Source organism: Caloenas nicobarica, chromosome 5 (assembly GCF_036013445.1).
Source record: "Caloenas nicobarica isolate bCalNic1 chromosome 5, bCalNic1.hap1, whole genome shotgun sequence".
Lineage (NCBI taxonomy): Eukaryota > Metazoa > Chordata > Aves > Columbiformes > Columbidae > Caloenas > Caloenas nicobarica.
Window position 1 is genome coordinate 29,351,933 of NC_088249.1, and position 22,659 is coordinate 29,374,591.

Consider the following 22,659-nt stretch of genomic DNA (forward strand, 5'->3'; position numbering starts at 1 on the left):
CAGCATAACATGGACTTAGATATCTGGGATCTTATTAATCCAATTGTTCCTGAAGTCACTGTCAATCTTCTTCAGAATAGAGACAATTTTAAAAGGAAGAAAAGAAAAATAATAGTTTTCTTGATATAACAAAGACTAGAATTTTAAATGTGAGCATCCAATGAGAACAAATATTCTCAGTCCTCTTGAAAGGTTTCAATGGTTTTTTCATATGAAAGAAAGATAACAGAATGAAGAAAAGAGTGTGCATTTGAAGTGGTGATGTTACAATCACCAAAGATGATCTTGGCCATGCATTTATTGTTTTGAGAATGGAAAGCCAAATTGCCTTAATCATCACATCACCATGGATCCATTACTGTTGTGGAACATACATTGGCTTAACTGTCTCTTCAGTACTGAGTAAAACTACTCAAACTAGGGGGGTGATCCTGGTAAGAAGGCCTGAGGCAGAGAGAAAAAAAATAACAGTTTTAATTTTGAATTAATTGCTGGTAAAATAGAGCCAATGAAACTATTTCTCTTCTTACATTAGATTCCAAGAAATTGTCTGTAGGTCACAGTACTCTGACATAAACCTGGAACCTGCAGGTTTTGCATGTAAATTAACTTATTAAATTTGTCTTCACCTCATTGTGGCTAGTTTAATTCCCAGTTTCTCCAGGACAGTTATATCCAGCTGCCATGGCCGGTCTTATAGTAAGGCAATTCTTGGAGTGAAGCATGCTAACAAATTCTCCCATGTCTGTTATAAAGTCTCAAGTGTCAGAGACTGGGATGACATAGCTGAATATTTCTGACACAAAGATTTGTAAACTCATGTGTTTCAATGCTGATATTTGTAATCAGGCTTCAGAACTGGGCCAGAGCACAATTTGTACCATCTGTTTCAGCCAGGTCATAGTCAGAGAAAATAAAAAAGTCCCTGATCTGTTACTTATGAACTGCATGTAATACAGAGCTGAGCATGGCAACGACCTGCTCTAAACAGAGGATTGATCAGCCTTCATTAGCTTGTCGTCTTATTCTTGACCACCATTTTCCCCAAGGCAGAACTATACCAGTATTGTAAAGATTTTTGATGCAAAACAACCCATGTGTCAAACTTTGATAAGGAAAGATGGTGGATCTTCCTTTTATTCTATATCTCTGATGTTTAGTTCACTGCAAATTAAGCAGTGAATTTAAAGGAGGACAAATTGCCAGACAAATGCTACCCTGAGTAGGCTGATCTTTGCAATGCACATTAGAATTACAATTGGAATTACAATTAGAAAAAAGGTCAGTTGCATCCAGAAAGTATGTGTTAGAAGTTTCTTTAAAGTGAAAACCATATAATGTTCACAAATACCAGAAACTCGTTAGAGAAGAATCATGTTAGTATAAAAGCTGCTGTTCTCAAATGTAGAATCTTTACAAGATCTCCAAGCCTCAGTTAAAATGCATTCAGAAGCATATGCCAAAATGTATGAAATTATTTCTTCTTTTGCAGAAAGCCAAGATCATCTAATGATTCTTTTCAAACACTGTTTAAACTACTGTTTATCATGAACAGATATTAAATTTTGCTATCCAAACTTCTTGCTTAAGTGTGATATCTAAGATAAACCCTAGTTGGATTAATTTATTGTAATTTATATTACATGCACATATGACTGTGATTGTTGAAGTTTATTGATTTTCTGTGAACATTTTAGTCATTAAAATATGTAGTACTGTGGAAAAAGAACAAAATATGCATGCACACGCAAGAAAACTTGTTTATTTAAAGTTTAAAATATATTTAAGAAATATTTTTGAAATCCCGGTCAAATATTTATGTAGAGCTTTCAAAGTTTCAGTAAAATGAATCAAGACTTAAAAAAAAATGACTGAAGGCAAAAAGAAAAAATACTATAGACCCAGCTAAGACTTATAAAATACATTTTCAAAATGTTCATAAACCCCTGTCTCTCTTCTGCAAACAGCAATCTGTGGGATAATGTTCATGAAGATCATGCGATTCCTATCCCTCCTGTGTTATTGTATTCTCCAAAAGAATAAGGGGAGCAGGCTCAGACTTCTGCCATGAAACACTTCAGTTACGACAGCTGAACTTTATCCCAGGCAGAATAAACTTTTGACAAAGAGTGCTGGCGGAAATGTTGAACATCTATCTTCATGAATGGTATACAGAATAAATAATCCAAGCGATCTTTATGCAAGAAGCACTTTGTGACTGTTAACTAGGGAATTCAGAACTTAATCCACCTTCTTACCATATATTCAACATAAAGATTTAATTTAATCTAGTGTTATAGATGAAAATTTAAATATGCCAGACTCAGAAAATCCAAAATACTGGTTCTCACAGCTGCTGGCATTGAGCCCCTTTGCAGAGATGTATAATTTTATTAGAACAATGCTGTGAGTATATGTCACTGTGGCTATAATGCACTTAAGTGACAGTTGCTGTGAAAAAAATAAATTTCAATTTCCTGACTTCTACACAGTGTTCATATCCTCTTGAATTAACATAAATATTTGTAATGAATATAATATTTGGCATTCCACACTGAATTGTTTTGGCTTTTGGAAAAACAGAAGATGTTCCATCAGAAAGCACATATGTAATCTACCAACTACTGACTTAGTTTAATGAAGTGCTGTATTTTAAATGTACTTCAAATCTTTAATTATATTAATAGCTGATATTTTCGATTCATGGTTTGTATGTTTTGTCAATTGCACAATGTCTAAAAAGGTAACATATTTGAAAATTTAACTGAAGCCCCAGGGTGGGGGGGATTGGTTGAAATGGGAAAAAACATTTTCTGATAATTTGCTCCTCTTTCCCTCCACAGTCCCTAAAGAGTTTCCAGTACAGCTTTGTACCAGTACGATTTGTATTTGCATACTTTGAGATACTGCATTGCTCGCTCATTGAAGACTCACATAATTTATGAAACTTAACTGAATGTATTTGACTGTTGTGGTGAATACAGAGAAGGAAGCTTATGATGAGGAACAGCTGCAAGGGTCTACAAAGCATAAAGATCAATCAGCCTAATACTAAAGATGTGAGTCACTGGAGTGCTGATAAATATAATTAACTATTTCCTAGACCATATCACCTGAGATTAGGTCAAACTAATAGACACCGGCTGTTCCATGATCCCTTGACTCCAACTGTCATTGCTGCAATTAACACAGACCAGCCAAACAGGACCACCTAGGATTCTAATGAGTCAAGCTTTAGACAATGCCTTCTCTTTGCTACCTTTCACATCTCAGTGTCTCAAAGAAAGAAGATACAAAGTTACCTAAAACTATTATTTCATCAAATTTCTTCAAACAAATCACATTTATTAAGAACTTGTAACATATTTTTCTGGATATTTATAAAGCCACTCAGCAATGCTGTGTGCTCAAGTCTGAACTGAAAGAGGCAGCTGAAAGTTCACACCAACACACATGCACCCACGGTCTCCTCCCCAGAGGGGAGTGTATTTGTTCTTTCTTGGCAGGATGCAGGTGGGGGGCAAGTGGATATTGAGCTCGTTTGATATTGGTAACACCTGAATTCAATTTCCTGCTCTATCACAGACAAGTGTGGTCCGTATTTATGAGGAACTGCCTCAGCCACAAAGTACAGTGCACCGGTATGAAATGAAGCTTATATGTATACGACTTTAAAGCAAGACTGCATATCTTTATTTTCACAAAGCATTGTGACTCACGAATGTGATTCATTCCACGACTCTCAATACAGGAATAATAGTCATGTTCTGTTTTGCGAAGCTGTTGTAAAAATATACCTCAAAACCAGTCAGGTATTCAGATACCATGGGGTAAACACTTAAAAAAATTCTAAAATACGTTGCTACTCTAGTACATGCAAAGTAGCCAGTGTAAGTCCACTGATTTGTGTCCTTAGCAAAGATTTGTCTTCAAAGTAGGTCTGAAAAATACGAAGAAAAAAATTATATTTTTTCTTACTTTTAGAAATATTTAAAATGAGTCTTTACTGTGACATGTAACTGCAATATGAAAATAATGTGGTTGGAAAGGGAAAAACAATATTTAAAAAAATGGATGGCACATAGGCTGGATTAAATCACGAGATATGTTATCTGCCCACATCACAGACTAGCTTGAATCCGTATATGCAGATTGTTCCACTTACAGTTCTTCTGAAGGCGAAAATCCTTTTCCAGTTGTGCAATTCAAATAACTCAATGGTTGTGGAATTAAACTGAATAGGAAGTGGCTTTTCTTTAGAAGTTTTGGAGCAGCTTCCTGAAGCTGTATTGTGTTTTGCTTTCATAATGCATGAAACCTAACCCTAACATCACAAAAGTTATTGAAGAATCTCATTAGTCGTGATCAGTAACACAGGTAAAAGTTAAATCCTTCTTCGTGCTGTATGCTGCAAAGCTGGTTATAGTTTGCTCATTGAAACAAATAATCTTAACAAATAAATAATATTTTCTTGTGCCAATGCAAATGACCCTTATGCACCATAGCATCATTTCTCTGCAAGTGCAGCATTCCATCATTACATTTTTGGTGTTAGGGATATATATTTACAAATATACACTTGTTGATTCAGGTGAATTATCAGATTTTAACTATTCTCTTTTTTTCTTTCATTTTTAAGTGACTAAGAAGAATTTTTTTGAACAAAAGTTATTCAGAATCAGGTTAAAAATTGAACAGAAAGAAATCTGAGATACTAAGGTGAAATATTTAGCAACCTTTTCTTCACCTCTAAAGTCTTACTATATAGCTGTGCTGAAACTATCAAGGTATAGTGACACTGATAGGTATGCTGAAGACCAGATTTTCTGATTGTCCGTAGACAGTCACACACCAAGTTCCAGCTCTTACAACCTACAGAAATGAAACTGCTTGACTCAGGGGGATACCTACTGAGGGAAGGAGTAGAGCAGCCTGTATCAGGAGCTAAGGCTTTGTCATTGTTCTTTTTGTACAGACGTGCTCTAGTACCCCACAGAATCTCACCAAAGGAGGACCTGTGGGCTGAGCCTCCAGGTAAAGATTGGAGTTGCTCCAGTAATAGTTGTATGCAGAACAATACAGAGCAAATTTCCACTTAAGGTTAAGCACTATAGTCAAAATGGTATTTTTGACTTGGTTCATTCTGAGCAGAAGGAATAGATTATGTTTAAATTTACCTTTAAGGCCAAGTACCTATCAAAAAGAAATGGGCACATGGGGGTCAGTGCAGGCAATGGGATCTCTGTAACTCAGAACATATTTTATAGTCCAGTAATGGCCAGTTTTATTCTGCTTTTCTCTCTTGCCTCTGTGCTGCAGAGCTGCAGATAGTCCTATTACTCATTCACAAATGGTACAAGTATTGGAAAAAAATGAAGGAATATAGGAGTGTGAATGCACTGCACAGCCAGAATTGGTCTCTGATGAACACCGGAGGTTTGAAGGACATGATGACATTAGGTACATGGCTGTGCATGCTGCTTGTCATTGATACATGCTGCAGCTGGTCAATGTCATCTGCGGATCTGATGATACTGGTTGCTATTCCAGCACTATCTCTGTCTGGAAAAGGTAGAGCCATCTTAACATACTTCTTGAAATGTAGGTTTTTCTTGCTTTAGGTGACAACTTAAAGGCACCTCTCAGAATCATAAATTCAGATTAAGTTCTTTACTCTGTCTCAGTTTAAGATTGCATGGAAAAATCTCTAGGCTCTACAGGCTCCTTTTCATGCTTTCTTCTCTAGGAGATGTGATCCTCAAGTATTTTCAAGTCTACAACTGGATCTTTGTGCTCACAAAGAATCCAGTGGAGCTCTTTGCTAGTCTTCCTAACTGTGCAGAATCAATTAGGGACTGGGTTCTGTAGTTGGAATATAGAAATACTTATTTTTTTGTATTTAAAAGATGAAATGGGTTATAGGTGGTTAGAAAGATATACACATCCAAAAGAATAATATTCACAAAGATGATCATCTTGTCTATTTTTCTCTCTCAGTTCTGAAGTTAGCAGAAAACTGTTAATAACAAGTTCTTGAGAAATGAGAAAAAAATCTGCCTTAAACTTCTAGCAGACAGATTTCAGAGACAAATATATTGTCATGTCTTTACAACATAAAACCAAAACGTTAGCCTGACACTTTCTTGTTGAACCTAATAATGCGTAATACAAAATGTACATCTTTTAGAAAATTATCCAGTCATGTTTGGAAGATATCTACATATTAATTTCTCCACTTCCTTTGAGAGACTCCAAAGGGAAAGATGAAAAAATGTGCCATATTTCTATAAGTTTGATTTCAACTTTCAGGGTTTTTTAAATGTCATCCTTTTTTCCAAAAATTCTTTTATTCTTGATAATATTTAGTATGATAAAGATCCGATTACTTCTGTTTATTTTTATATTCTCCTGTTTGACTAACTATATTTCTATCTTATTTTGTATGTTGTATTCTCTAATCTCCCTGAAAGACATTATTCTAATCAAGTTATTTTTAAGACTCTCTTCACATGCTTCATTGTGTCAAGATCCATTAAATTTAAGCATAATCGAACACAGTTAATCTGTCTGAAATGTCTTCCTACTCTATCTTATGATTTCCTTGTTTATATAACCCTGGATGACAATGCTACAGCACTGTGTAAGGCTTCATGTTGAGATGTTTGTCTACTGTGACGATGAAAAGATGCACTTTTTTGCCCCCTGTGATTAAGCCTAAATTGTGGTTTGCATGAAAGGGCATTTTCTTTTATTACTTAAGGAAGCATTCAGCAATTAAGCCTTTTTTATGTGCAGTTACTTTTCCTATCATGGAGTAAGGCACAGGAACAGAGGGTTTGCTTCCTGTGTGTATTCATTCTACCATGTTATCCTAAGTAAACATATGATGCAATTGATGTAAGAGTGAACTTTCATTCAGTTATTTACAAGGCTTGCATGGAACAACTTGTAGTGTTCACATAATATGTAGTATGTGGTTACATGGATTACCAGTCTTTTATTTGTTGCATATGAAAATGATATGAAATGTCTCTTAATTTGATTTCCAAACAGAAAATCTATGATAAATTAAGATTGCAAGATAGTGATTGTAAATGAAAGGACAATATAGCTCTAATTATCTTAAAACCTATCCTGCTGAATTGTTAAGGTTAAATTTTTAAACCCAAACATTTTCAAGTAAGAAATTGTGATGCACAATTGTAGTACTCCTTGCAATCAATTCCTTTCCTGTGAGGCTTCAATCTTTCCATTTTTACCTTTCTCTCTCCTGCAGGTTCTTTGGGATCCCCTGCACCTTTCCATTCCTTCATCCTCTCTCCTCCTGTGTAGAACACTAGGTTCCCTCATAATGTTATTCTTAGCTCTGGCTTTTCAGTTTCATGCAGTGAAACCAAAGCAGCATCAGTAACCAACTCCAGTAAACATTAAAAGATCAATGACAATTTAGGTAAGAAATCTATTGATTCCCTGTTCCTATGGGCAGTCTCTCTTAACTCATTAAATCATTACAAGTAAGGAAACTCACTCAAAAGAATAGAGGAGTGGTGTTTATCGATTGTCTTCCATCTATTATCTCACATCTATTGTCTCAATAATCCCACCTAAGTATTACCTGGGCCTGTATGTGGTCTTAGTATTCATGTAGCAATCATTAAATAATTTATATTGCATATATTGCAAATTATATTGTCAACCAAATTTTGTGGGCAAAAATATCAAGCCACATAAAAGTATGGTAAAACTAGTCGTAGTGGGACTAACCAGTCTGACAAGCACAGTGAGCATAATTTTAAATACCAGAGCAGAAAGTCAGCAGTCATTCAGAAATATCTAGCTCCTAGATAAATTTCTAGCTCAGTTTTAAAACTGCCTGTAAACCTGTATTCTTTCCATGCTATCAGACATTGCTTAGCTCACAAGTAAGACTCTGCCATCCTTACTTACTCTTGGCCACTCTGAATCTTCTCTACTTTGATGTATCCCATAAGCTTTGGAGACAACTGTTGATGGATAGTTAACAACTTACACCTCTTTCTTTAGGCTGTATCCGCTCACAGAAATAGTATGACACCCATTCCTACAGGTCAAAATCATGCATAAATTACAACATATGTATCTGATTCTGCATGGGTAGTACTCTCATTTCCAGGACCTGGATTATTTTTTGAACTGCCAAAGAATTTCAGTGGAAATGACACGGATGCCTGGACAGCAGCCACAAAAATATTAGTGTTAAGTAACAATATAACAGGTTGCTGATGTGTAAAAGAACAAAGTTTGTAAATCAGTTATGCCTGTATGTATTAATAAGTGAACAGCACTTCAAGAACTTTACTATGATAAAAAACAAATTTAACTAAAATACAGTGTAACTGATTTTCAGTAGCATACTTATTTTACTAACTGAATTACCAATCTAGTTTCAAGAAAATTACCAAAATATTGCAAACACACTAGCTGCTTGTTGAAAGTTATCCCCAGTTAAATCATGAAAATCATGTCATCATTTCTGAAGAGGAAACAGCAGTTATGTACTACTACAAAGTCTGACTCTCAGATCTAGAAATTTCAGGTCACTGCAGCCCAGAATTCTGTAGAATTGTACAATAGTGACGCCCAGGAGACTGTTTAGTGAAATGGTGCCATGTAAGTGATAGAAAAGTGTCCTTCACACCGAGTACACTATTCAGAAATCATCTAAGAAGTAGCACTGAGAAATTTCTGAATAAAACTTGTGCTGTTCTTTCATTTGATGTACAACAACTACTCCATTTCCAGTATCCTCAGAATGGGAAACATGTCTCTCAGGCAGCAGTATCAAGCAGCAACGACCAACCGCCTTGTTCCAGAAGTACCGTGCTCCTAAGAACCAGAGAGCTAGCGAGGACAATTTGCGCAAATATGTACAAGCAATGCCAAGATACTCACACTTATCTGAATGCCTCAGTTATTCTATCATCAAGCTATAACAAACATCCTCAAAGCATACTTTGGGATAAATGGAACCTGTCCTATCCCAGAATTTGTCAAGTATAGCGAGGTCAGTTCAGAGCACAGAGAAAAAAAAACAAAACAAAGCAAAACACAACAAACAAACACCAAAAAAACCTTTTCCCTCCCAAACCAGCAAACTTTATGCTCAAAGAAAAGAAACAGAGCATGCAGACATTTGACAGAAGAAAGCTTGACCCTGCCGTCATTGAGATCCTGTTTGACTGTTAATCTACCTTGTAAGTCCGTGGTCAGTTTGCCCATGGATAGGCTTACATAAGCAGAAAACAGTTTTGCCAGCTTAAATCAGATTTTAACTTCCATTGCCAAGATATCAAAAACTTAAAGCATCTGATGTTTTGTGATATAAAAAATACTGCATCGAATTGTCTCAGATTTTCAACTTGAGTTTTGAATTTTTAAGTTTAATGTTTTAAAATGTTTTGTCATAATTATCTAAAACATTTAGCAGAAAGTCATGGAAGTTAATATTCCAAAACTTTCCTTTTAGAAATGCTGAAGCAATTAAAAAATAAGGAACATTTTAAAAAAGAAACACCCCCCCCCCCCCAAAATACCAAAAATGACAACAAAAACACACCAGCCCCACTTCCCGCCCCCCCCCCCCCCCCCCCCCCCCCCCCGCCCAGCATAAACAAACCAACAAACAAAACAATTAGGGAGATTTACTGACAGTATTTACATCAACCACTTAGATCTTAAAATGTTATCATTTTCTCATGGAAATAAGTAGCTCATCAGAAAACTCCTAACTAGTTCTACAGCTAACATCTGCTGCTTCTCTCCAAATACCCAGGAGACTTTTGCTGGTATTTCAGATATCAGCTCCATTTAACTTACCAGTTCAGCCTCTTATACAATACTGATCCCAGATCCAGTGACATCTGCATTTCCAGCTCTAGTGTCCTTTTACTTTCCACCAGTCTCCACATTTCTTCTCAAATTTCATTCCATTGTATTCACCAGTTTGTTCTTTCCTCTCTCCTTAGTTATTTTTTTTTCAGTGCTCTGTTTTTGAACCAAAGAACAACTTCTCCAACAGTGTCTGCTTCAGGAGAGAAGTTATGGAGGCATGCAGTCCACTTTAAACATAATTTCGGCATCTGAAAACAGCAGAAAGAAAAAATTGTTTCACATTTGTAGACCTGTCTTTAATAAAGAATATTTTGCTGCTTAGTAAGAATGCACATACTGGAGTCTGTATTCAACTGTAGAAATTGGAAAAAGTTCACATATTCTTAACATAAACAGATTTGGCTGAAAGTTCAGTGTTAAAATCTAAGTCTATATAAAGAATATGTAAACCACATCTAGACACAAGAGCTACTCCTTGTAAAATTTGAGGTTTCTGCTCAGGTTTGTTAGTTGGAATAGACAATACATTATCTACATTTTGCAGATCATAATATAATGAAAACTAGCTTCTGGAAACGTTGATCCATTGCCAACAGAAAAGATATGTTGGATAATGCTGTTATCCATAATGCCTTTTTTCAAGCAGGTGGTTAGTGCAGTAACAGTTAGTAACAGTGAAAAAAATAAACCTAGTAGGGGGCAAAAGTTGTTATAAAATATTCAGATAATTTTAAAAGTAGTGTCTGATAAACCTATAATATCAGGTTATTTAAATATATCACAGAAGCAATCACTAAACGATAAATACTTGCCTTTGGAGATTAGTGGACAGGTGTGATACTGGAGGATTTAGAGTAGAAAAAAAAAGTATTTAGGGCATTACAGATGTGTGAAAGTAGTCTAGAACAATAAAAAATTGTAAACACTGAAAGACAACAGTGAAATCAGTACCAGGCCAGCACTGTTTTGTTGTAAAAGACAAACCATGCCAAATGTTATAATCAAATTTCTTCCTATTACAGACCATAAACCATAGGTGTGATATATTTTGACTGATGAGCTTTTTGACACAGTCTCATAAACCATTCTTCTGAGTAAACAGAGCAAATCAGGCTGGGAAGAAAATATGAAGTCGACACAAACCTAGTTGGGTAATAACACCCGAAGAGTATGAGTGTGATGGAATTCCAGAGGAATTGGTGCTTCATCCCATTTTATTCAGTCCTTTACTAATGACCCGAATAATGACTTTTAAACTTGTGGATTATACAAAAAGGAGGTGAACTGCAAATGCCATGGAAATACTTGTGATTCGAAGTCAAATGATCTCGACAAATTGGTGTAAGAACCTGGGTAAAGAAATGGCATAAGGATGCCTGATCAAAGCAGTAAGCCTGGAGGTATGCGTGATTCAGGATTGTGTGAGGTGAGGAAAAGTGAAAAATTTTAGTGGTAGAATGCAAAAATGGGTATCAGCCTGATTCAGCAACAGTGTCTTTGCCTACTTTTACATTTCATCTATTGTTGCAGGTTGAGAAGGTAAATTTTCAATGATAAAAAGCTGTTGTTATCTTCAGCAGGGGCTTGGAAAACACCTTCTTCCACAGGCCTCTGCTCTGCATGGAACAACCTATGGAGTCCAGCAGAGATGCACAGGTAGAAGTGACCTAAGGAACAAAAGGTTTATGCCAACTCACTTTCTTGCTGGACAGATGATGCCTTTCTTCTGAGGCAGGGAGAAAGAAAGATGACTATTTTTACATCCTTGAATTTGTATGTGCTGTCACAGACAGCAAAAATCTGCCTTTTTTGATGCCCTTAAGAATATAACTGATAGACAAAGTCCATTTTCTTCCACTCTGACCTCGGGAAACAAAGAAGTTAACCACTGTACTGAGTCCAAAAGCTTATGTGTGCATAAACTCTCAGTCTGAACTCAAAAACATTTAAAAAGGTTATCCATCACTTTATTTGCTTATGCATTCTAATGACTAATGATTCTCATGGTTAAAATGTGAGCTTTATTTCCAGTCTCACTTTCTGCCCAGCTTCCAGAGACTGCTGATTCTTACTTCTTTCTCTGCTTTGGTACTATCCTTTTATCCTTGCCAAAATACACTATACTAATAAGCAACCTATTTTTCAAAATATTGATCCTGGAACTGGATAAGGTATTCCATTATCTGTCTCACAAAACCAGTAGTAATCATCTCATCATAATCACTTGTGTTATACTCTTTATGTGAATGTATCAGAACTAAATTTAGGTCAACAACTTAGACCTAAAAACTAACACTATGTCAAAGAAACTGCCTTCTAGAATATTCTCCATTGTTTAGGCATAGCCTGCATTATTCTTTACAGGGTGTTTGATCTTGTATTTTTAAAATTAAAACATATGGACCATATAATTGCTTGTGTTAAAGAGCAGAAAGATAAATTGAAAGCTGGCTGTTCGAAAAGGACCAGTTACATCACAGATGGAGAAGAACAGAAAGCAATAAACACTTCACGAAGGTGATGGTTCTTATTCCCAATGAATAGAACAGAATTCTTTTTATACAATGTAGCAAGCTGAAAGAAAGAAGAGATTTCAGTGGAGGGTCAGGTATACAATACATGAGAACACACACTGGCCACTATCCATACTTCATACTGTATTGATACAGAGTAATTACAAGTAACATTACAGCAACTATAGCCCAGCAGCAGCTGGGCAAGGTTTGCATAATGTGTTGTTACAGTGACATCCCCTGCTGACCACCCTCTTCCTGTACATAGTCAGATGTATAAACTGTGTAGCCATGTGCAGCAAACTCTTTTTTTTTTTTCCTGCAAGTTCATGTGACAGTTCAGGTACTGCTTAATTGATCTGTACAGGTCCAGTGAAACCTAAACTTCCAGAGGTTTCTCCAACTGTGCATGCACAGATAGGCTCAACCAGGCATGCACACTGTATCAGGTCACAGGGAAGAGAACAGACTGCTATGGACGGTATTTTCCCTCCCTGGCATCAGCACAATAACTCTCTCATCTGGAAGTATCACGAAATAGACGACATTTCATTCAGTACAACAGGCCAGGTTGTACTCAGGATCACATCACATGATTTCACTGAATCTTTTTATAAATAGCTTTTGTATATGACTGGCTGACACATGCTGAAGTCGTCCTGTCCTCATCTATTCCAATTACAAATGTGTACTCAACATGGCCAATACACTAATCAAACGACTTGGTGACATACAACTTTAAAAAAATATTGTAATCTTTCTTTTTGAAGAAAAACCTGTGCCCATGTTGGCATGTGGATCTGTGGATGAGTCACAACCTATGAGCTATATCGCTAGATTTCACATAGATGAGAAAACCAAGGATATATAATTCTCAGCATTGCTACTGCTACTTCTCTTTAGTTATTTTAAGAGTTGCAGAAGAGCTTTAACACTGTGTATAGTAGCTAAGGTTGTATACTGCTGTCATTTTTCCACTCTTTCCCTTGAAAGCAAATGCCATCATGCCACTCATATTGTGAAATGCTCAATTATGTGAGCCTACAATTAAATACAGCAAGAGCAGGAGAGAGGGGGACAACTCACCACTTCTATTGCCATCAGAGCCACATCTGCTTTTGCCACAGTAGGCTGTAAGGAAGAGGCACTCTGAGAACAGTTGACGACACTTTACTGCATTCAAGGATCACCTGAACAATGAAGCAAGGCTTCAGGATCTTCTAGGATGCTGCATGCAACGCGGGAGAAGTAGGAACTACAGCACTCAGGAAAAAACTGCCACTGGCTACCTGATGTGGCTCTGGCCTTGCATTTGCACTTGAATTTATGACACCCATTCAGGGAGGGCACCTGGACCTCACCAGCCCTTCCTGCAACAGATTCACACATGGACCTCACAGTCCTCCTGTACTAATTCCTGTATAGATTAGCTGGCTGGGCCACAGCTTCCTGGGAAGCCTGCAGTAGTTCTAATGCTCAGCAGGCTTTGACTTTGGAGTATAAATGTACATGCTCCAAAACATCCAAGCACCAAAACGTCTAGTATATAGGGAGCTGTTAAGAAACAGTCCGTCACAATGTTAACCAGCATAGCCAGGGTACACCACTGACTGAAACTGATTCATTTGTAAGGAAATACTGCAGACAACACCAAAATTAAGTATGATTTTCAACGGTAAAGCCAAAGAACATGGCTGAAGATCATTATTACTCCTCCTGCAATAAGAAGAAGTCTACTAAGTGGGACTAGTAATCATCTCATTCTAGAGTGCTGACATTTTCAGCAGATTCGGTAGTCTGTAGAAGATGCAGATAAAAATGCAGCAATTCCAAAAGAAAATACATCAAAGAATAAATGGATTCAAAAACTATACAGACAGTAGGGTGCTGTGCATGTGCAAATCCCAGGGGGGAAACAAGCTGATAACAGTAAAATGGGTCCTAACAAGACAGCTGCTCAAAATCAAACAATGCTGCAGCTGTACATTTGGTCAAAAAAGCAGTTTGTAAAGAAAAAGACTGTAAATTTGATCAACCACTGTACTTAAAAATATACATTTAGTACCGCCATCCTTACAGGTGCCATATATATAGCTTGAGAGTTTCTTTGTTGGTACTCAAAATAATTACAGTTCACATTCCACAGACTTCCAGATGGAGATTCGGGATGGGCTTTTTAGACTAAATGTCGCCTGCCGTCGGTCCTGTTTGCACAGACGGATGGGGCTTGCACAGACCCTGAGAGCTGGGCTGGGTAACTCATCCTGGTGTTAGGTGGCTGGGAGCTCCTCCTTAGCACAGACTGTCCCTGCAACTGGAAGCTGTTTTAGAGAAGAGATGGGTGCGAGCCCTCCCACATTTCTTCCTCCAAACCTGCGGGGGCTTCTGGAGGAAGTGGCACGGTGGTGACCGGAGCAGCGGGGTGAAGCCAGGCAGAAGAGCCGGGGTCAGGCCGGAGCTCCCGCTCCCCTGGCACTTCCCTCCGTCCTCGGGGGCAGCTGCCGCCACCCTGCCCGGGAGACGCCACCGCGCTGGCTGCCGGCGAGGATTTGCCTCGACCTGCGGCCCAGGAGGCCACAAAGGACCGGGCGAGGCGGGATGAAGGCGGCTTTGAGGGACTGCCCAACGGGGCTGACGGGGCAAGAGGCGGCTCTCCCCTCCCCGGCACCGCAGCCCACTGACTCGGCCGGGCGGAGAGACCAGACACGGCTGCGGCCAAGCCCCACCGCAGGGAAACCAGCCGACCCCGCACGGGCTGCTCGGCCCCTACCGCCTGTTGGGACGCGGCCGCCGTGTGGTGGCGGAGCGGCGCGGCCCGACCCGGCCTCGGCCCGTCCCGGTGGAGGGCGCGGCCCGTCCCGCCCCCGCGCCGCGCACAGCGCCAACAGCCGGAGCGGCGGCACCACCTCGGCGGCGCTGGGCTGGGTTCCCCCGTCGCCCTGCGCGTCTCTCTCGCCGCCTTTTCCTGTCTGCATCCTCCCCGGTCCTCTGCCCCCTCCCCCTCGGCCCCCTCGCCATTTTCACCCAAGAGGCGCTCGGCGGGACTTCCCTGAAACTTCGCGGGGGAACTCGCCAGGCGCCTCCGGGGCGGCCGCAAACTTTTCGCCGCGGCGCCCGGCTCTCCCCTTCCGTCCCTGACCCCTCTGCTCCGGCGGCGGCTCCGGCGGGGAGTTTTCGATGAGCGCCACTCCGCTGATCCGGCCGCCCAGCCCGCTGCCGCCGCCGGGGGCTGCTGCCGGGGGCGGCATCGCCTTCCACCTCCAGATCGGGCTGAGCCGGGAGCCGGTGCTGCTGCTGCAGGACTCCTCGGGGGACTTCAGTCTCGCCCATGTCCGGGAAATGGCTTGCTCCATCGTCGACCAGAAGGTAATAAGAACCTCAACCTCCCGCTGCCCCCCGAACCCACTGCCCGTAGGCGCAGCTGGTGGCTGTGAACTTTCCTTTCCCCGGCCTCCCGGCGGCTCGGTTCCGGGGCTAACGAGAGCGATCGCAACTTTTCTGCCTCTTCTCCTCCTCTGCTGCCGGTCCCGCTTCCCTCACCCCGGCCCCCCGCTCTTCCTCTGTCCCCCCCCGGCGCCGAAGAGGCTCGGTGCGGGATGCTCGCTTGCGAGCTTGACTTTCATTTTGTTGGCAATGGATGCAATTAGCTGTACTAATAACTGTTATTAAAAACAAACCCCAGCCGGATCTATCTGCCTGCTTTTTAATGCTGCGGAAGAAGAGGGGGAGGCAGAAACCTGTCAGCTGCGATGGCAGCGCGGCGCCCTGGGGCAGTTTGCGCGTTGTCCCGGCCTCTGCTGGGAGAGAAAACTTTCCACTATAAAAAAAAAAAAAAAAAAAAAAAAAAAAAAAAAAAAAAAAAAAAAAAAAGGCAAACAGCAACAAGGAAAAACCAACCCCGAGAGCCCAGGATTCAAAGCGGCGCGCAGCACTTCGCACTCCTTTCCCGGTGGCGGGCAGCGCGGCGGAGCCGTGAGCTGGGGCCGGGGGGCAGCGCCCTGGCCCGGCACTGCCGGCCCGTGGGACGGTGCTGGGCCGTGGGGGCGGACGCCGCGCCGGGGGCAGAGGGTTCTGCGGTACGGGCTGGCGCTGGGTGCCAGTCCCGGGAGCTGGCAGGTGGCCGCGGCGCAGGAGGCAGCAGCTGCGGGCGGCGGTGGGTCCCTCGGCGGCAGGGTGGGGAGCGCTGGCCCCGGGAACAAAGGTGGCACCGCTGCGGGGGTGGCACTCGCCGCTGGTCCTCTGAAACGGTAGCGTCGCTAGGCACAGGTCACCAGGAGTCTGGTAAAATTCGCGCAACGCGCTAAAATACACGTCTCTTGCATCTGAACGTTTGCTATCCTTTGCCTTTTCTGATTTCTGTGTTTACAATCATGTTGTAAACTAAAGTTCTACTTCATCAGTGTTTGTTGTGTGGAAGACTCACATAAAAGTGTCTGAGTGATTGCAAAGACCAAGTTAAAAAAACCCAACACCTAAATATTCAGGATGGTTATATTGGAACAAGTTGGACTTTTTTCCCCCCTTGTTTTTCCTGATGTAAAATAATTTCAGGCAGGGATTTTTTTAGGCAGGTGGTGTTGTGGTGTTTTTTTTTTTTTTCTTAAGTTGACAGCCTTATCTTACATCTGTTTGTACATCCCATCAATCTGAACTTCACTGGATAGCAGAATTTTTTTTTAAGAGGAACTAATGAAATATTTTCAAAAAAGTATGAAATTTCTAAATTTTCTATTTTTCTTTGTTTAACGGTTATCTGCTTTCTTAAATTCAGTTCTGAAGAAAGGTCTTCTGTTTAACATTACCATATTTCCTTTCAAAGCTAGGCCAAACTTGTTACTTGGTCACATATGCATCAGAAACAACTCAAATAGTTTTAATATTTCACCCTTCATAAGTTGTTGTGCTAGCAATAATGGAAGCATTAAGATTGTTGCATGCGTTGTTTATATTTTTGTGCTCGAGTAGTTTATTAATTTCGTGGGTTTACTATAAACTTGAGTCTAATCCTAATTTTCTAACAATGTGCCATTGTCTGAAGAAAATGAAATGCATTGGCTTGTGCTCAAAAGTCAGACTTGTTTAAGTACTGACATAAAAATTTTGAACACTTTAATTTGTTGCAGTTTTCTGACTACATAAAAGAGAGAATCATTTAGCTGCTTGTCTACAGGGCACATTTGAATGAAGAACTTTCTTCTAGTTACAGTTTCTCAGAGCCCAAATGTCTGCTTTTCCAAGTCTGTTGAGGAGGAAGTGGTGCAAAGAAAGGGAAAACTGGAAGAAAGATAGGCTTCGTGGTGTGTGAGTGTGTTTTTTTCTTGTTTGGTGGTGTTTGGTTTTTTTTTGGTTTTTTGTTTTTTTTGTTTTTTTTCTTGTGTGTGTGTGTATGTTGGTTTTTTTCTTCTTTCTTTCCAGGTGGTGGCCTGTACCTTCTCCACTCTGCAGCTTAATTTGTATGTTATTTATTCCTCAGAATCTCTGTTTTAAGCTTAAACCTGCAAATATGTCTGTATACAGGACTTCACTAATACACATTGTTTCACTAAACGTGAGGGGATGGTTTGCATATACAAAGTTACTCAGTGTAGTGGCAGAGAGCCTCTTTAAAAAAATTAAATGATAACTAGAACTGTTATGAGGTAACTTTTTGTGTGTTGTAGATTAATGATTTTCTCTTTTACTGAAAAGATTTAAAGTATTGCTTACTGTTCATTTTATAAGATGTATCTGCCTATCACAATCAAGCAGGAGACTATACTGTAAATAATATTTTATTGAAATCTCACACTATTTGCAAGTTTATTTAGGTCTGTAAAGTAGTGGCCTACCAGCTAACAATTTTGTCCCCAAGTCTCTGTCTCGTCTGGGTTGTTTAAGCAGTGGATAAAGATGAGAAAAATGTGATTTTGTTTTTCTCTTTGGCTGTCATGTTAGACTGCTAAAATCAACTCTGTTGCATGCTGTGAAATACTTAAGCAGTCCTCTTGTACACAAATTTATTTTTAGGATTGTGCTAAATTCTCTTTAGTATCAGTATCAGATGATCTGTTTATAGAGAGGCTCTTCTGTGGTAATGTGGGTATACCTGAGTCAAGATATTTCTGACCCATATTCTGCACAGATTTGTACAACAACTTAATTTAGTGCTGCTCAAAATTTATGTTAAATTGAACTAAATTTTCTCAAAGTTTGCAGAGTAGAGCATATATAGGCCAGAGTAGGATGTTAATGTAGAGGGGATATGTGCATATGTGTATATATATTTATATATGCATGCATTTATATATATGTGTAAAACCATATATCTTCATATGGTGCTTTTATAGATAAATAATATATAATATACACATGCACGCACATATATAACACTTATTGCTATGTATACTTTAGAAGTTTATATTTAGATATAAACATGTATTTGCATGTATTTACACTACTGGACTTTAAACAGCATCTGAAGTGCAAAGGTTAGGTTTTCTAATTTTGGTAGAGAGTATAATTACATTAATAGTCAAATGTATACGATGTGAAAAACAGAATGAACAAAGTGTGTCTCTTTCTCCAGTGTCCCTGAGAGGCATTTTTTCAGGAATTTTATGGGATCACAGAATGGTTTGTGTTGGAAGGGACCTTACAGATTCTCTAGTTCCAAGCCCCCTGCCATGGGCAAGGACACCTTCCACTGGACCAGGTTGCTCAAAGCCCCGTCCAGCCTGGCCTTGAACGCTTCCAGGGATGGAGCATCCACAGCTTCTCTGGGCAACCTGTGCCAGTGTCTCACCACCCTCATGGTGAACAAATTTCATCCTGAGATAGTTGTATGGAAATTTTCTTAACAAATCTGAAGGTGAAATAGTATGTACCCGTTTTGGGCAGAAATCCAAACACATTTAAATCTGTTAAGAAGTGCTCTGAAGACAACAAAATTTGATTCCTTTGACTTCGTGTGTTTTGTTTGTCCTTCTTAGAATCAATGACATGAAAACTTTGAGACTTGTTCACGTGAGGTTATTTTTTCTTCAGTTGAAATGGAATTTTAGCATTTAAATGATCATGTGGTTGACAAGAAATGAAGATCAACTGCAAAATGTGTGTCAGTGTTTGACTTCTAGGCTGACTCCCCCACAAGAACGGTGGGAGGATATTGTAAAATACAATCTTTGTTTTCTGAAAACAAATACTTTGATTATTGCCCTTTTTGGGTTATCTGCACACAATGGAACCACTTTCTCTAGGGTAAAAGTGTAATGTGAACCACACTAAGTAGGAATGTGGCGTGTTTTTAATTGTCTGGAATGATCATGTTATCAAAGACTTTACTAGTGAAAGTCAAAGAAAGGAATCTTTATACAAATTTTTATACAAATTCATGCAATTTTAATACAAAGGGGAAAAATCTGTATTTTCTATTAGTTGAAATTCTTTGTTATCATTATACTTCGCATAAAATGTTTTGGGCTACTTTTGTAGCATTGCCAAGTTTTGAAAGCTTTGAGTTCTCAAGTAAATAAATGATGCAATATTATTTGACTTGGGAATGTGGATTTTATAAAATAGCCCTTAGGTCAGCCATTAAGGTCAGATCATAGAATCATAGAATAGTTTGGGTTGGAAAGGACCATCAAAGGTCATCTAGTCCAAGCCTCCTGCAATGAGCAGGGACATCTTCAACTGGATCAGGTTGCTCAGAGCCTCATCCAGCCTGGCCTTGAATAGTGTCGATTGTTGGCTTGCCTTTGGCGTTTGAAGGCCGAGAAGTTGCAAGGAATAGGAAACACAACAAATACAGAGACAAAATTTGATCTGCATAGGCCACGTGTAGTTTACGCTGATTTATAAAAGTAATGTTGTATATAGTTCACTGGTTTGGATAATTCTGAAATTTCACAGTGAGGGGAAAAAAAAGTAATAAGCAGAAAGTAGGCCATTTCAGGAAGGGGAAGGGACCAAGGTAGTTCAAGTGGCATACTGCAGCTGGAATACTGTGCCTGAATTAATCTTTGTGTAAGGTATTCAGTGTTAAATTAGGAAAAAAATTGTTACAAGTCAAACCAAGAGCCGTTTTAAAGTATTCTTGTACCTAATCTGTCCCTGAGAATCGAACCAGACACGTTCAGGAACAAATATGCATCCACTTGTGCTTCTGGCTGTCCTCGGTATGGGAAATCTAACCTGAATAAATAAAACAGAAAAAATTAAGCTTAGTTTTGTTTTCTTAGGCTGGAATCTCCAAACCTCTGGTCTGAGCAAATAAAAGAGCTTTTCTAAAGGTTGACCCGAAAATATGCTTAACCTTTTCTGCAAGGGTTTCTTTCAAGCAACCATGGAAAACATATGGGGTTTGTTTATATGGATGATGTATTTCTCCTCCTCCTCCCCACCAATCTACAAACTCTCCTAAAATAAACAAGAGCCTGGTGGCAATGAAATCATTTCCTTCGGAGTAGGATGGGGACTCAAGGTAAATAGTATACTAGAAAGAAACATTTTTAGCCTCAGGATAAACAGAGAAACAGGTTTTTACCATGCTGACCAGAACCGATATACCGTCAATCAAATACATGGATGTAGTCATTTCATATATTCATTACATTTTGGCTGTAGTCACAGTCTTCATATGTTCTGGAAAAGTTAGTACAGATATGTTGTTTATCAGTTAAAGTCACATTCTCATTGAAGTCTTGTAACAAAATGTTAAACTTTCTTCCCTCAAGTGAGTCTTTCTCTGCATGGAATGCTTCCTTCTGCCCCTGCTGTGAAAACACCAAGTTGTTAAATTTCATTTGAGGAATGCGAGGTGCCTTGTCTTTGTGCATGTAAATATATTCCAAAGTGAAAAGACTTTTCTAGCAATCTAAGTCTTATAAACTCAAGTGAGACTTTCAATGTTTACCATTTTATCTTTTATTGACTTAACATTTATTATTCTCCACCCTGGAAACTTAAAGTCAGTGTATGTAACAGTAGTTTGTAGATTGCTTACACTTACTTTTGGAGCATGTGTGAGAAAACACCAGGAGAAGCATAACTTTGATGAAAGGGAGTCAGTGTGAATTTGTTTAAAGAAACTGTAGGGTTTTTAAGAAATGCTAACTTTGTTATCTATCCTGTCAGTGATCCAGATGAGGAAAATTGGTCTAATGCCACAAACTTATCTAGAGCATTTGAGAAATTCATTGCCAAAGATTAAAGGCTATCAAATAAATTCTCACAGAATAAGAAATAAAATGGAGCTTTGAATAGAAGATGGACTTGTAACCAAAGCAGTTGACATTTTGATTTTGAAAGGCATTATAAAAGAAGACTTGCGCTGATCTTGTGTTAGCCTCACGGATGGTTCCCCCAGGAAATATATGATTTCCATAATTATTTTAAAAAAGTAGAAGATGAATAAGCCTACGAGATGCTTCTCTCGTTGCCAATGAGATGAAGCTCTGTTGCCAGAGAAAGAATGGAATTTACTATCGAAGTTGCAACACTTCCCAGACAGAATGCATATGTGGACATAGTGTGACATGTGCTCAGTGAATTTGAAATACCTGAGGCCTGATTATCTGTCCAGTGCACCACACGGCTGGTCTGAGAATGCCCAGTAAGCCCAGTGCGTCCTAAAGGAGTGGTGGGTTTACTGTTTTTACGTAGGTGATCTGTGCTGTGGGATACGTGTGAAATCCCTGTATGGATTTGTGCAGGCTTTGTCCACAGGTATTTTCCCATGACTTCTGGAAATTCCTCACAAACATCCCAAACTATTTGCTCTTCTTATCTAGTTGGTTTTTTTTTTTTAATGTGTTTGGAGAAATCTGGCTGTGCGGTTACCAGGTGTGTTATACTGTGGTTATCTGCAAGGAAACAAGCACACTTGCAGTCTGCGTGTTGTCACTTATGGTTTCTTTTTTTACTGTATTTTGTATATGAAACTATTTCAATGAAAAACTTTTGCCAAATGTATGGTTTTATTTATTTATTTATTTTAGTGACTCTATGCTAGCACTTATTTATAGGACATCTGTGGATTTTTTAGTATATGTGAAATTAAAAATTACAAATTATAAAGACAGATTAATTACAGTGAGACTGAGTGTCGTCTATCTCAAGTAACCTGGGATAAGTCATGTATTATTTGTATTTTTTAAAAATTACTTTTGTACAATGGTGTAGGCCATCACTAACTTCTCCACTTTGCCCTCTGATTGAAATCAGAGAGGTTTAGGTTGACATTATGTAGTATGTCAGCAGTTATACAGATGGAATTAAGTATATAAATTAAATCTCT

General features: G+C 39.2%; 1 protein-coding gene across 2 annotated transcripts in view; it reads left to right on the forward strand.

Annotated features, from left to right (window-relative positions):
• The first annotated feature begins 15,266 nt into the window (after positions 1 to 15,266).
• PRKD1 (protein kinase D1) overlaps positions 15,267 to 22,659 on the forward strand; it is a 145,952-nt gene continuing 138,559 nt past the window's right edge. For both annotated transcript variants that reach the window (XM_065635254.1, XM_065635255.1), the window contains exon 1: positions 15,267 to 15,749. In XM_065635254.1, the coding sequence (XP_065491326.1) occupies positions 15,561 to 15,749 (189 nt within the window). In that variant the 5' untranslated portion in view covers positions 15,267 to 15,560. The remainder of the gene's footprint in view (positions 15,750 to 22,659) is intronic.